Source organism: Chlamydotis macqueenii, chromosome 11 (assembly GCF_036417535.1).
Source record: "Chlamydotis macqueenii isolate bChlMac1 chromosome 11, bChlMac1.mat, whole genome shotgun sequence".
In the NCBI taxonomy this organism is placed as follows: Eukaryota; Metazoa; Chordata; class Aves; order Otidiformes; family Otididae; genus Chlamydotis; species Chlamydotis macqueenii.
Window position 1 is genome coordinate 7,809,006 of NC_141566.1, and position 12,266 is coordinate 7,821,271.

The window sequence follows — 12,266 nt, forward strand, 5'->3', positions numbered from 1 at the left end:
CCCCCCTTTCAAGGTGTTCTTCGCATCTGTACAGTCAGGAGGCAGCAGTCAAATATATTTTATGACTCTTGGTCAAAATGTACTGTTCAACTGGTAACTCACATCAAAATGAAGGATGCTTTGAAATTCCCTGTAGGTAGCAGTGTAAAATGCTTGGAGGTAATATACACAAATTTGCACTTTTCACCTACAAAAATTTGTCATTATCAACATTCATATTCTTTCAGTTTGGAAAGAATTACATTTTCTTGTCAAAGTATTGCAAACATGTTTACTTTGTCTTCTAAAATATGTTGCCAACCAGGATTGTACTCACAGTGTTAGGAGAGAACAACTTTAATGAAGAATGTAACCAATATAAAAAGCTCCCGTACTCTGAAAAGAGTACGGTTTCATTTTACAGATGATGTAAAGTTGTTACCTTGAATTGAAGTCTCTCTTTTTTGGACAGCAACATCTGAAGGTAGAAACAAAAACACAAACAAGTTGGGTGACAAATTGGAATCTATTTTGAATTGAGTTTTGGCTTGGTTTGCATTTTAAGCAAGCTGTTACTGGTTTCACCAAGACTCACCTGTCCAGCTCTTACAACCAGTGAAAGAGCAACTGTTCATGATGGGGCCTAATGCAGACTGGGGCACCTGGGGAATCGTATCCTGTGCTAGGCAGACAGGTACCTTTCACTGCAGAGCTGTAAAAGCAGCTACTTCTAGTTGTGTGCCACATCTGGTAGATTTTACAAAATGCAGGAGACAGACTTCATGTTTCTCTCAGGGCTGGATGCCCGAGCCTGTAGACACAGCTACTGTAGAATGTATTTGTAAAAAATAGTTTAAATAATAGTTTGTCAAAATCATATATGCATAAAGCATTACGGATCTGAACCTGTAACTTTATTCAAACACAGGAGCCACACTCATATGAGTTGATTTAAAGGCACTACCCATGTATATAAGGGGACAAGATCAGGCACCTTCTTTTCTTCCCTTCTTGCTCTTTCAGCATCAACTCTTCATGTATTTGTGTGTAAATATAATCTTTCCACATGGATTTTAAGATTAACAAATGTATTCTTAATATAGTTTTGAAAATATCCAAAGAGTTAATCGATTATAAATAGAAAATATAAATAATTTCAGGTGCTTTCTATGCTAATTACATCTAAAAATAGCTGGATCCACTAGTGTTATTGGTGCCAGTGTTTCTGCATAAACTCTGTTCTCAGGGGCTTGTAACTTGGCCACAAAACTATACAGATATAATAGTATATGATTATATGTAGTATATATAGATATATATGATTAAATTGTAGGGTTTAATGCAATCCTAATTTAGGTGAGTTTTGGATGTGCTTTGAAAATGTAAAGCATCAAATGTAATGCAAAAGAGCTCATTCCAGACATGATACAATATGGGTAACACCGCAGGCAAAAGTAAAGTCACTAACCACAGTGTTTGAAAATAGGTATTTTTTTACTTGAAATATGTGATACTGAAAGGTGCAGGGAAAGTGTCTTGGAATATCTGGTCATCTACCTCAAGGATGATGATTCAAAGTTGACTGAGAAGGGGAGAAATGAAGTTGCTAAAACTGGCAGCTGTTTTGTACAGTATGTCAGGTTAATTTAGCGTTAGCAGTTATGCTGTGACTGACAGGTGCTCAGATTGCAACCATCAGCTCCAGAACTGGTATCCTTGTATGTGTCAGCAGAGAATCAAACTAGGGCCTAATCACCTTTCCCCCTTCCCCATGTTGGCACCCCAACAGCTGCAGGCAAATCAGAGATGCCTGTGCTGTTGCTGTCTGTTCTTTGGCTATGTGGAGGACTGCACTTTCCAAAGTTACTAACCTAGCACTTTTCATGAGCACTAGCTTATCTCAAAATGTATAGTGTTTTTTGTGAAGAATTTTCCTTGTAAATGTTTTAACTTACAGAAAAATAAGTCTATGGCCATACTAAAAAATATGTGCAGTTAAATACTCAAAGTGGTTCTTAATGTATGCAAGTAATCGGCTTGTGTGCAGACTGAAAATCTGAATGGTAGACCGTGCTCGGGCAGAGGTGTGTGAAAACAGGAGGTCTCTGTCTATTTGTAGTAATGCTCCTACCTGTGGCCAATGCTAGGGCTGGGGCAAATGAGCAAAACGTTGTTTGGCTCCCTATGCTGCTGAACACTGGGCTTGTTTTGTTCAACTTTCACAAAAAAAAAAACAAACAAAACTGAACAAACCCAAACCTGTAACGGATATTAAAGTTAGAACTACAGGCAAAAAATAATTTGCAGACAATCAGTAAGTGTGCAAAGCTTGCTTGCAAAACTGCTCGTGCTATAAGCAATCAGTGATCCAGGCTGCCCTATAATATTTTTTGAAGTGTGCTTATCACAGCAGCCTCTGCATTATATAGGATGCATGTGAATTTTTTTCCCCTTCTCGTTTTGGTGTCAGCAGGTCAGAGGCACATTTTTCCTGATGCTAGCACTAGTTAAAAAGAATTCAGCAGAGTACAGTGAGAATTTAGAACAACCCCTGTCAACAGATTAAAGAAGCAAATGCAATCAAACTTGTTTAATATTATTGTAACAGAAAAGTGTGATGGCAAGTTGACACACTGTAAAGCTGTTTAGCTCCACAACAAGAGGGGGGGGCGGGGAAAGTAAGTTGAAGAGAGGGAACGTGTACTATTACACTGAGATTATAAATTTTCATTCTGTTTCCTTCTATTAGCTCTCTTTTCTTTCCAGCTATGATTCAGGGCAGTGGGTTGGATTTTCATCTGTCACTTTTCATGTAAAACCATTGGAATTATTTGGGTTACATCCATGTGTAAGTATGGAGAGAATGAGGCCCTTAGAGGTGAATGCTTTTAAAGGATTTAGAAGTGGTATTGCAAATAGCAACTGGATGCAACAAGACGACTGTGGCATTTTCTCTTTATCAAGAGGAAATCAGAATGGTTGAAGATGAGAAAGAGCCTAGAGATGTTGATAAGACTAAAAGAAGAGAGGGGAAGTGACTGAAGAGGAGGGAAGAGCTGAAGAAAAGAAATAGGAATAGCCAAAGGGGAACGGGTGGATGTCTGGAATGGTGTATTGCTGTAGGAGGAATTAAAAAAAAAAAGGGGGTAAGAGATGTTAAGGAAAAGAAAGTCACCAAAGAAATTGAAAGGTATCTGGAGTGACTGGGTGGTCTGCACACTGAATGAGAGAGTACTCTGAATAACTGTTTAGCTCAGAGCAAAAGTTCAAAGGCTGGAAGAAAAAAAAAATTGAGACCTAAGTTTATCATTACATAAATTTAACTATGCAAAATGTGTATCAGACTTGTAGTTTTATTTTGTGAAGTGTTTCTCTAGCTGTACCCTTTCACTAACTTTTAAAACCAAGGAGTGAACTGCTTAATGATGTGTTTTTCTAGTAATGTCACTTTGATATGAACAAATGCTATAGGGGCAGAAGGGCAGAACATTAAGGATCTATGTCAGTAGTCCTTTGGTACATGCAGTATCCTAATGGCAGGTGGTGCTCCTAATCTTATAATTGCCAAATAAGATTGCGCTAATACTGCGGTGAGATAGTACTGTATGTGCCTGCTTTCATTTTAGGAATGGTGAACTCGATTCTGCAGCCTGGACCTTGACATCTGACTTTAAAACCTGGGAACGATGCAATCTATGTACTGTACATTATGTAGTGTTCCCTAATGTTGAAATTGTACAACTGAAACAGTAATAAAAAATACTCTGAAAATCAAAACTAATATTGTGCTTGTAAAATTCTGTTATATTGGCATAAGCTACTGTAAAAATCATAGCAAGCTTTGTTACTGTTTTCCAAATCCAGTCAGTATCCCTAGGGAAACATCTCCATCTGCCTACAGAGAGAAAATGAATGTATTTCCTTGCCACGGATAAAGATGTTGAGGTGACAGTGTGAGAGTTCAGCCTAGACAGAATGCTAGTGAGGGTGACAGCCGGAGCTGTGCTGTGTGTGCTGCTAATGAGCTTCACAAGTAAGTTTCTGTGTTTCTGCCTTCCTCTTTACACAAATACCCAGCGGGATGAGGGCAGTACAACTAGAGTGAAATGACAGCTTGCTACAAAATGATGCTACAAAAACTGGCTTTTATAGGTGTATATCAGCCTGAATGCCAGGTTAGCCCAGTTCACTTTTTCTCAGGTATGCTCATGCAGTCTTTGCTGCAGCATATAAAATTTATTGCTATACATCATGTGAGGTGTGATAGCACACTGTACAACTTAAGAGTAAGAATCAGGAAATTTGCCATTTATGCCAGTGTTTGGAGTTGGAAAGGGTGAGGGCATGAGGTGAAAGAATTGTCTTAATTTTTTAAAAATGAAGAGTATCTTCCATCAATGTTATATCTCTCTTAAGCTAGCAGAGCATGTTGTTTTCAGCATCAGGTATGGAGTGGGACCTGTGTCATAAGTTTAAAGATATCACGGTTGCTTGATTGAGTAGATAGCTTAGTTCTGCCAGTTCTTTCCACCAAAAGCTACTTCTAAGCTTCAGTAATACAGTACAGCTAGAAACTTCAAATGAGTTTCACTCCCCAGCACCAGAGGAAAGATATCAGGCTTGAGTTCCAGAACAATTCTGTCTGTTGGACAGGAGATTTTCTGCCCTTTTTATTTGTTTATCTCCTTTAGAATCAGGAATAATTGTAGTAAATAGAGAAGAGCAAGAATTCTGGCTTCCTCCTTTACCTGTAATTCAGTTCTGCACCGATGACTCTGTCAAAAAAAAAAAAAGTATACTGATTCATATATGCATTATTAGTGGACTGGAGGATGTCACTAATGTTGAGGGGAAAAAACTTAACAGTTTTTTACTTTTTTACATCCTTGCTTGTGATCCTCTCCTGCTCTCCCCATCCTGAGCTGTTCAATTAAAGTACTATTAAGAAAACAGAAGGTTGCAAATTGCTAGAAACCGAACCCACTTGGAGACATAGGAGCATCCATCCATATACTGATTCATCCGATACAGCTTCTGGCATACAAGTAAAGAGCTTCTGGCATACAAGCAAGTCATGGAAGAGGCGCATACTGGACTCCAGAACAGCTTTTTGACATCAGCAGATAAGACCAGGCTTCAACTTGCCCTTTCTTAAGACAGCACCCAAGATCAAGCTAATATATCATTTACTTACTCCCCTCCTCCTCCACAGACAGACTTAATGCCAGCCCTATATGCTTTTAAGTCTGTATCTTTTTTCTGTCATGCATTCTGTAAGGTGTTGCACAAAATCAGGATCTCTGTGCCAAAAGGCGATAGCGAGACAGCCATTAGATTTTATCCAACATAAGAAGGCAACCATATCTTTGGAATCTGCAAGGTAGCCAAAAAAAGCCAGGCAGGGGAGGCATGAGTTAGCAGGCACTAATAAGGTACACAGAGAATTCCTCTCTCCTTAGCAGAAACTGTCCCACCTTAAGAGCCCTTCAAACTTCACCATGACTTGACAGTAGAAGTGCCCTGATGAAGCTGTATTAGCCCTGTTGCACCTAAAGGCATAGATAAAACAGTTTATAGCTCACCACCACAAAACACACTTTTGCAAACAAAACAGTGCCAGTCCAAAGTGAAAGCATTTGGGGTTTTTCTCATAATAGGAAAAAATAAAATGTCGTCTTTAGTTTATAACTATTTGCCAAACAGAAGAGCTAGGCAGTAAGATACAGCTACACACACACTGCAAGTTACATAATATATCAAACAAAGTGTAAATAGCTTTGTATTACCTATTGCTAGTGGAGCTCAAATGAAATGCTATTTTAATTTTAGAGTTGTTTTACATTTAAAAGTAGTTTGTTTCATGGTATCAAATTGCTCAGGAATTAAATTGTTTCTCCAAAGACCATCATAAAAGCTAGCTTACAAGTTCAGTTCCATGTTTAGACAGCTGTATTTAAGTTAAATGAAACATGAGCAAATCTGCAATCTCTGTAAAAGACTTCTATAGATCTAAAACATGTACAATAAATCAAGGTTCCCCATAGCAAAAGTGTAAGAGATCTTCCTGCTGATAGCCCACCACCACTTTCTTAAACTGCTCTTCTCAGTGCATACAGCTAATTAAAGGGCAAGAAGATGTCTGCTGGGTAATAATCTGAAATGTTATTTTAGCATTATTTAATCCCTTCCTAGGTTGATTTAACAAAAGCACTTAGGAAATAGTGGTGAAATGTATTAGAAAGGCTTTTTCATTTTTGTCCTCAAAACACTTTGTGGCGAACAACTGTGGTTTACAGTAAGCTTTACGATCTTGCACAATAGCTATTTTTTTAATATCTACACCATCACCTTCTATTCTTTTGAGCCTTTCACTTCTCCAACATACACTAAACATAATGTTTAACAGAATGTGATAACGTCCTCCTATTCAGCATAGCCCATTCCTCACTGGCATTGCTACAGAGGCTAACTGCTGTTTTTCTTATGGTGTGTTGTACATAAAAACTGAGATACTTGGCTGCTAATTATGTCTGAGAATTTAAGACTATGTATGGATTCACCAGAGGCTGGCACTGGTACAGTTCAGCGTGCTTAGCTGTAGGTATATGAACAATCATACAGTTTTCAATGAGCTTACATGCCCCGACAGACCAGGCTCAACACTGAGCTCTTAGTTTTTGTGATTCCGATGCAGCCATCTACTGATGGCTCATCACAATTCACTACTGATTCCCCAACTGTTTCTGAACTACAAGAAAGATGGGGAGAGGCTGTTCAGTAGGGCCTGTTGTGATAGGACGAGGGGTAATGGTTTTAAAGTAGAGGGGGGTAGATTTAGATTGGATATTAGGAAAAAATTTTTTACAATGCGAGTTATAGAACACTGGCCCAGGTTGCCCGGAGAGGTGGTGGAGGCCCCAGCCCTGGAAACATTCAAGGCCAGGTTGGACGCGGCTCTGCACAACCTGATCTGGTTGGAGATGTCCCTGCTCCTTGCAGGGGGGTTGGACTGGATGGCCTTTGAAGGTCCCCTCCAACTCTAACCATTCTATGATTCTGTCGTTCTATTATTCCAGTTTCTATTACAGTCACACCGGTCCCACTAGTCAGGTATGGCAGGGAAATCACATCTAGAGGAACTCGCAGGCATAACCAGTCATTAAAACATGTTGTTGACATGCCATTAGCAAAAGAGATTTCCCCTGTTCCAGTTTTTAAATTGGTATGTTAGCTAGACCTCTGCTGGTGAGAAAGAAGGTAACAGGAGCAAGTTTCAAAGAGAGGGAACTATCTTGAATCTGAAACTACAATGCATATAAATTTATCCAAAATTATAAGCTATTAACTCTTATCAGTCCATTGCCACTTCACAAAAGCTGCAGCTTCAAAGTTTTAATGAGTGAAACCACACTGACAACAGAGGTACATGTAGCAGTTACCTCTGCTATAAATAAAATACCTTTCTTCTGCAAGTCATATCACGAGCACAGACAAAAGTGGAGAGAAGGTGGGAACGGTCCATGGATTTCCTCACTATACCTACAGATTCATTTAACAGCTGAAAAAAAGGTCTACACCACAGCTCTCTGGGTAAGGCTCATATGTGATGTGAAATCACATCCTGTGCAACCTCATTAAAAAGGTGCTTGGGTCACGTTCATTTTTTTAAATCGTAAAGGCCATTTTTATCAGTCCACACAACAGATCGTGTGTTTAGCAGGATAAAAAAGACACCACACTGAAGTTTTACTCAATACCCTGGCTTCAACATAAACATCAAGAACGACTGCATTGTTTTAAATTTTCTCACTACGGAGTGCACTGTTACGTAAAAATCCATCAACTCATACCCTTCCTAGGGCAGTCCCAAGGCCAGAAAAGGCTTGGTTTTTATACCCCCTTGTCTAGTTTTTCAGTCTGTTTTAAACGGTTCAAGCAACAGGTTTTCTAATTTCCCCAAGGCAAATGCTTCAGTGTCAAAGGCAGCAGACTAAGAATACAATCATCCTGCTCCTTGCAGGGGGTTGGACTAGGTGACCTTTGAAGGTCCCTTCCAACTCTAACCATTCTATGATTCTATAAGCTGTGAGCTCAGAGAACTGCTGCTGGCCCAGCTCTTGAAGCAGCTCTGCCAAATCTTTGGTCCTCACTTTGGTCTCTTGGATTTCCAAAGGCTACCTGGACCAGTGACACTATAAATACTGGAAACTCCTGCTCTTCTTCCTCTTCCTGCCCCTTTATCTTTACCTTTTTCTCCTCACCCTGTCCTGCCTAATGTTTCCTCTGATAGAAAAAAAAAAAAAGCATATATTATCAAGTGCTAATAATTATAGAATCCATAGTTTGGGCTGGAAGGGACCTTTACATATCATCTAGTGTAACCCCCAATAAAGCATTAAATACAAAGTTTCATAAGTGATCATGGTATCATAATAATAGAGTGATCTGGACAGGGGGATGAGAATCAGTAACAAAATAAAAAAGTATGGTCACACACTTAGGGATTACTAGTAAGAATTTCTCCAACCGTTGCCGTTGGAAACAACAGGAGAAAGACCCAGAAGACTTTTTCAGTGGCAGGATGATTATAATTACCAACAAGCTGCAGCTATGAAAAACGTAAATACAATTTTAGAGGCCAGCCCAGGACACCTCCAGGACATGTAGGAACATATTCATCTCGAGGCAGAAGCAATAACGAGTATTGTGCAGCCAGTTAAATCAAAACGGGATCCGGAACAGGTGCAGCAAAAAGTCTCTAACAGGACGCAGGGAACGAAGGGCCCATCCGTTACCGAGGGGGCCGGCAGGCCCGGCCCTGCCGAGGGCGGGCAGGGGGGCTTCCCCGCCAGCTCCCCATGGGGATCAGACGAGGGCGGGCCGCAGGGCAGCACCGGAGCAGCCCCCGGGCTCGGTTTATCAACGACCGAGCGGTGCCAGCCCACCCGAGGAGCCGGGGACCCAACGCCTCGGAGCCCCCTTCCCTCTCCCGCTACCCGGCTAATTATCGCCGGCGGCCCCGCGGCCGCTCCTCCCACCGCTTCCTCCCTTACACCCCCGCCCCAGCCAGGCCCGCTCTCCCCGCCGCCGCCGCCTCCCGCCGCCTTCCTGTCACCGTCCTCCCCCCTCCCCGCACCGTGACAGCGGTCCGCCGGCTCCACCCCTCCCCCCCCCGTGACCGTTGGGAGCTTTGAATGGCCCGCGGGGCGCGCGCGCGCACCAGCCCCGCCCCTGCCCGCGCCATGGCGGCGCCCCGGCTCAGCCCGTGACAGCAGGAGGCCGAAGCCGCCGTTTCCCGCCGCCCTCCCCCTCCCCAGCAGCGGCCCGGGCCCCGGATTTCGCCCTCGGCTGAGCGCGGCGCGGGGGGAGGGGCCGCGAGGAAGCTGTCATGCAGGACCCTACCCCGGAACGCGGCGGTAGCGCCCGCCCCGCCGAGGAGAGGCGGGAGGCGGCAGGAGCAGCAGGAGCGGCGGCGAGCGGCGAGGCCTCCTGGCTCCAGAGGGTCTTTGAGGAAGTGCGGGGCTCCTCCCAGCTGAGCGTGGTCCCCGCGGAGCCGCCCCCCGTCACGGTGGTGGCGGTGGAGCGGTACCTGGCGGAGGGGCCGCCGCCGCCCCCCGCCGCCGCCGCCGCCGCCGCCCCGCAGTACTGGTACGACCTGACCCTGGCGGACGGCGCGTGCCAGGAGCGGTGCCACCTGGCGCCGCGCCTCAACGGCCTGGTGCAGCGCGCGCACCTGCGGGCCGGCGCGCGCCTGCGCCTCACGCGCTGCTCCTACCTGTACGACGAGAAGCGCCTCAACTATGGCTTCCTCTGCCTGGAGGAGCTGGAGCGGGTCGGGGGCGCCGCGCTCCCCGCCGCCCCTCCCCGCCGCCGCCCGCCGCCCCTCCGCGGGGAGAAGAAGCACTACCTGCCGCTGTGGAACAACGAGGATCCCTACGGAGACATGTGGGTGGCGGACAAGCCCCAGGCGCAGGTGGACGTCGACGGTAAGCGGAGAGGAGGCGGCTGTAGAGGAAGGGGATGTTAGGTGGAAAGCGGCCCGGAGGCGGCCCAGCGCCCTGGGGAGGCCTGCGCTGCTGAAGCTGTCCGGAGGCGCCTGCCGAGATGAGAAGGCGCGGTCGGTTGCGTTGCTGGTGCGGCTGGGCACTCCCTGATCAGAAGTGACCCCTCCGGTTGCGTTAGGCACCAGCGCGAATGTGCCACGCGTGTATGTGCTCACGTTAACTTGGAGAGGGTTTGTTAAACTTTGTTAAATGTTGGCTGAAAATACGTGGCTGTGGTGCTTGCCCCTGCTCTTCTGAGCTGTCAAGAGCATCCATTCCAGTCAAAGTCTCTTGGCTAGTCTGTGGGACTGGGTGCTCACGCCTAGAAGCTGCCACCCAAAATGCAGTCAGTGCTGAGGGGGCTCAGGCCGGTCAAAAAAGCCTGGTGTGGAGGGAAGTATAAGTGAGACTTCTGCACAAGTGTGCTGCCCTTGTAGGCTAACACCTGTGTCTTTCGTAGTAGCTCTTCTGACAACACTTCTGTGTCACTTTAAATGTGTCATCACTCTCTTTCAATTGAAAAAAAAAAAAAACGAACAAAGCAAAACTATGCTGTGTGCAGGTAGCTCAGAACAGAATTTCGTGGTGAATAATATCAGCAAATGAGCCTTTTAAAATGTTAGAAACATTAAGAAAATACATGTGACATCCTGGTCTGTGCATTTTACTCCTGAAAACTTAAATGTTCAATCATCAACGCTCTTTTTTTCTTTAACCTTAGTCTCCAAGCTGACTTCTCTTGGTCAGCTGGAAATGACCTGGAGAAGCCGAGTTCACTTCCATCCGCTTCTTGTGAGAGTCCTGCACAAATCTAGACTAAGGTACTACGGGAAACCAGAGAAAAAACTGGATATGCCTTATCAGGTAAAGAGGGATACGTAGGTTAACACTCAAACAAGTAACTGTAGGATATTTCAAAATCATTATTTCCATATTGTAAGCACATGAAGTTAAGATTTATGTTGTAGCTACTTTATATTAAAAATGCTACCCTTACAAAAATGCTGAGCCCTTTAGAGTAGGAAGTGGTGAATTTAGTGATCATATGCACAAACTTTGGTGGATGTGTTTCAGTCACTATAGTTCAGTTGAGCTTTTTGTGATGAAAAAAATATTTGGATTTTTTAGTAGCAAACAAATTTTAACAATTTGTATCCCCTAATTCTCTCACCTAGTGGTTTCCAGATAGGTTGTTTTACTGTAAAATTTTTAATTATCTTCTGATTAGGTTTTACTTGTGATATTTTTGTATAGGGCTTCTTGGAAATGGAGACAGGAGGTGTGGTGGGTTGGTCCCAGCCAGCAGCTAAGCACTCATCAGCTGGTCGTTTGCTTTCCACTGCCCCCTCCAGAGATAGAGGAGAGAATTGAAAGAGTAAAAGTGAGGAAAAAAACCCATGGGTTGAGATAAAGACAGTTTAATAAGGGGAAGGGGGGAAAAAAGAAAAGGCAAACAAATGATGCAAAGGCAGTTGCTCAACACCTCTCACCAGCAGACCAGTGCCCAGCCAGTCTCTGAGCAGTGGGTACTTTGGGAAGACTAGCAGCCCATTTTATTTGTGAGCATGATGGTACATGGCATGGAATATCCCCTAGGTCAGGTCAACTGTCTCAACTGTGTCCCCTCCAAGCCTCTTGCCCATCCCTAGCTTACTCCGTGGGGTGGCACAGTGAGAAACAGAGAAAGATTTTGACACTGCAAGCACTGTTCAGCAGCAGCTGAAGTATTGGTGCGTCATCAACACTATTTTAGTCACGAATCTGAAACGTGGCACTGTGCAGGCTGCTACAAAGAAAATAAACTCCATCCCAGCCAGACCCTGTACGGGAGGGAAACACTTTACAAAGAGCTCCAATAACAAGTGGGAATTATTCCATGGGGAGAGAGAGGTATGAAACATCTTCATGAAAGGCTATGGTGTTCTCTTATTTTCATACAAAGATAAATCTGAGTCTTTTTATTAGAGGTGCTTCTCAATCGACAATCTAGATGATACTCCTAACTTGCACTGCACTTCATCAGTCACATTTCCTGGTGTTAGTTGTAGGATCCATACCCAGAGCTAATTTAGCTCAGGAAGGTAGGAGACAGATTTTACGTGCTTTTTTGCTTTGTGTTTCTTCTTTAGATAGTGTTGTGTGTTCAATTTTTGCTATTAGATAAAAAACAATGGGAGAGCAAAATATTCTGTGAGATAATGGTTTACTTTCAAGTTCATGACTAGTTAGGAATATTAGAGTTAA

At 43.8% G+C, this 12,266-nt stretch overlaps 2 protein-coding genes and 1 long non-coding RNA gene across 4 annotated transcripts in view; 2 read left to right on the forward strand and 1 right to left on the reverse strand.

Annotated features, from left to right (window-relative positions):
• Nucleotides 1-3,760, forward strand: part of NRK (Nik related kinase) — a 96,505-nt gene extending 92,745 nt beyond the window's left edge. For both annotated transcript variants that reach the window (XM_086756575.1, XM_086756574.1), the window contains exon 31: nucleotides 14-3,760. In XM_086756575.1, the coding sequence (XP_086612701.1) occupies nucleotides 14-97 (84 nt within the window). In that variant the 3' untranslated portion in view covers nucleotides 98-3,760. The remainder of the gene's footprint in view (nucleotides 1-13) is intronic.
• On the reverse strand, nucleotides 1-9,517 carry LOC147599381 (uncharacterized). The gene is made up of 3 exons (XR_015259739.1): nucleotides 9,382-9,517; nucleotides 4,728-4,754; nucleotides 1-457 (listed from the first exon to the last, which is right to left on the reverse strand). It is a non-coding gene; the product is annotated as an uncharacterized LOC147599381 (long non-coding RNA).
• The window catches only part of RADX (RPA1 related single stranded DNA binding protein, X-linked), a 27,825-nt gene continuing 24,794 nt past the window's right edge, over nucleotides 9,236-12,266 (forward strand). The window contains exons 1-2 of the mRNA XM_086756576.1: nucleotides 9,236-9,965; nucleotides 10,744-10,886. Of these exons, the coding sequence (XP_086612702.1) occupies nucleotides 9,368-9,965; nucleotides 10,744-10,886 (741 nt within the window). The 5' untranslated portion in view covers nucleotides 9,236-9,367. The remainder of the gene's footprint in view (nucleotides 9,966-10,743; nucleotides 10,887-12,266) is intronic.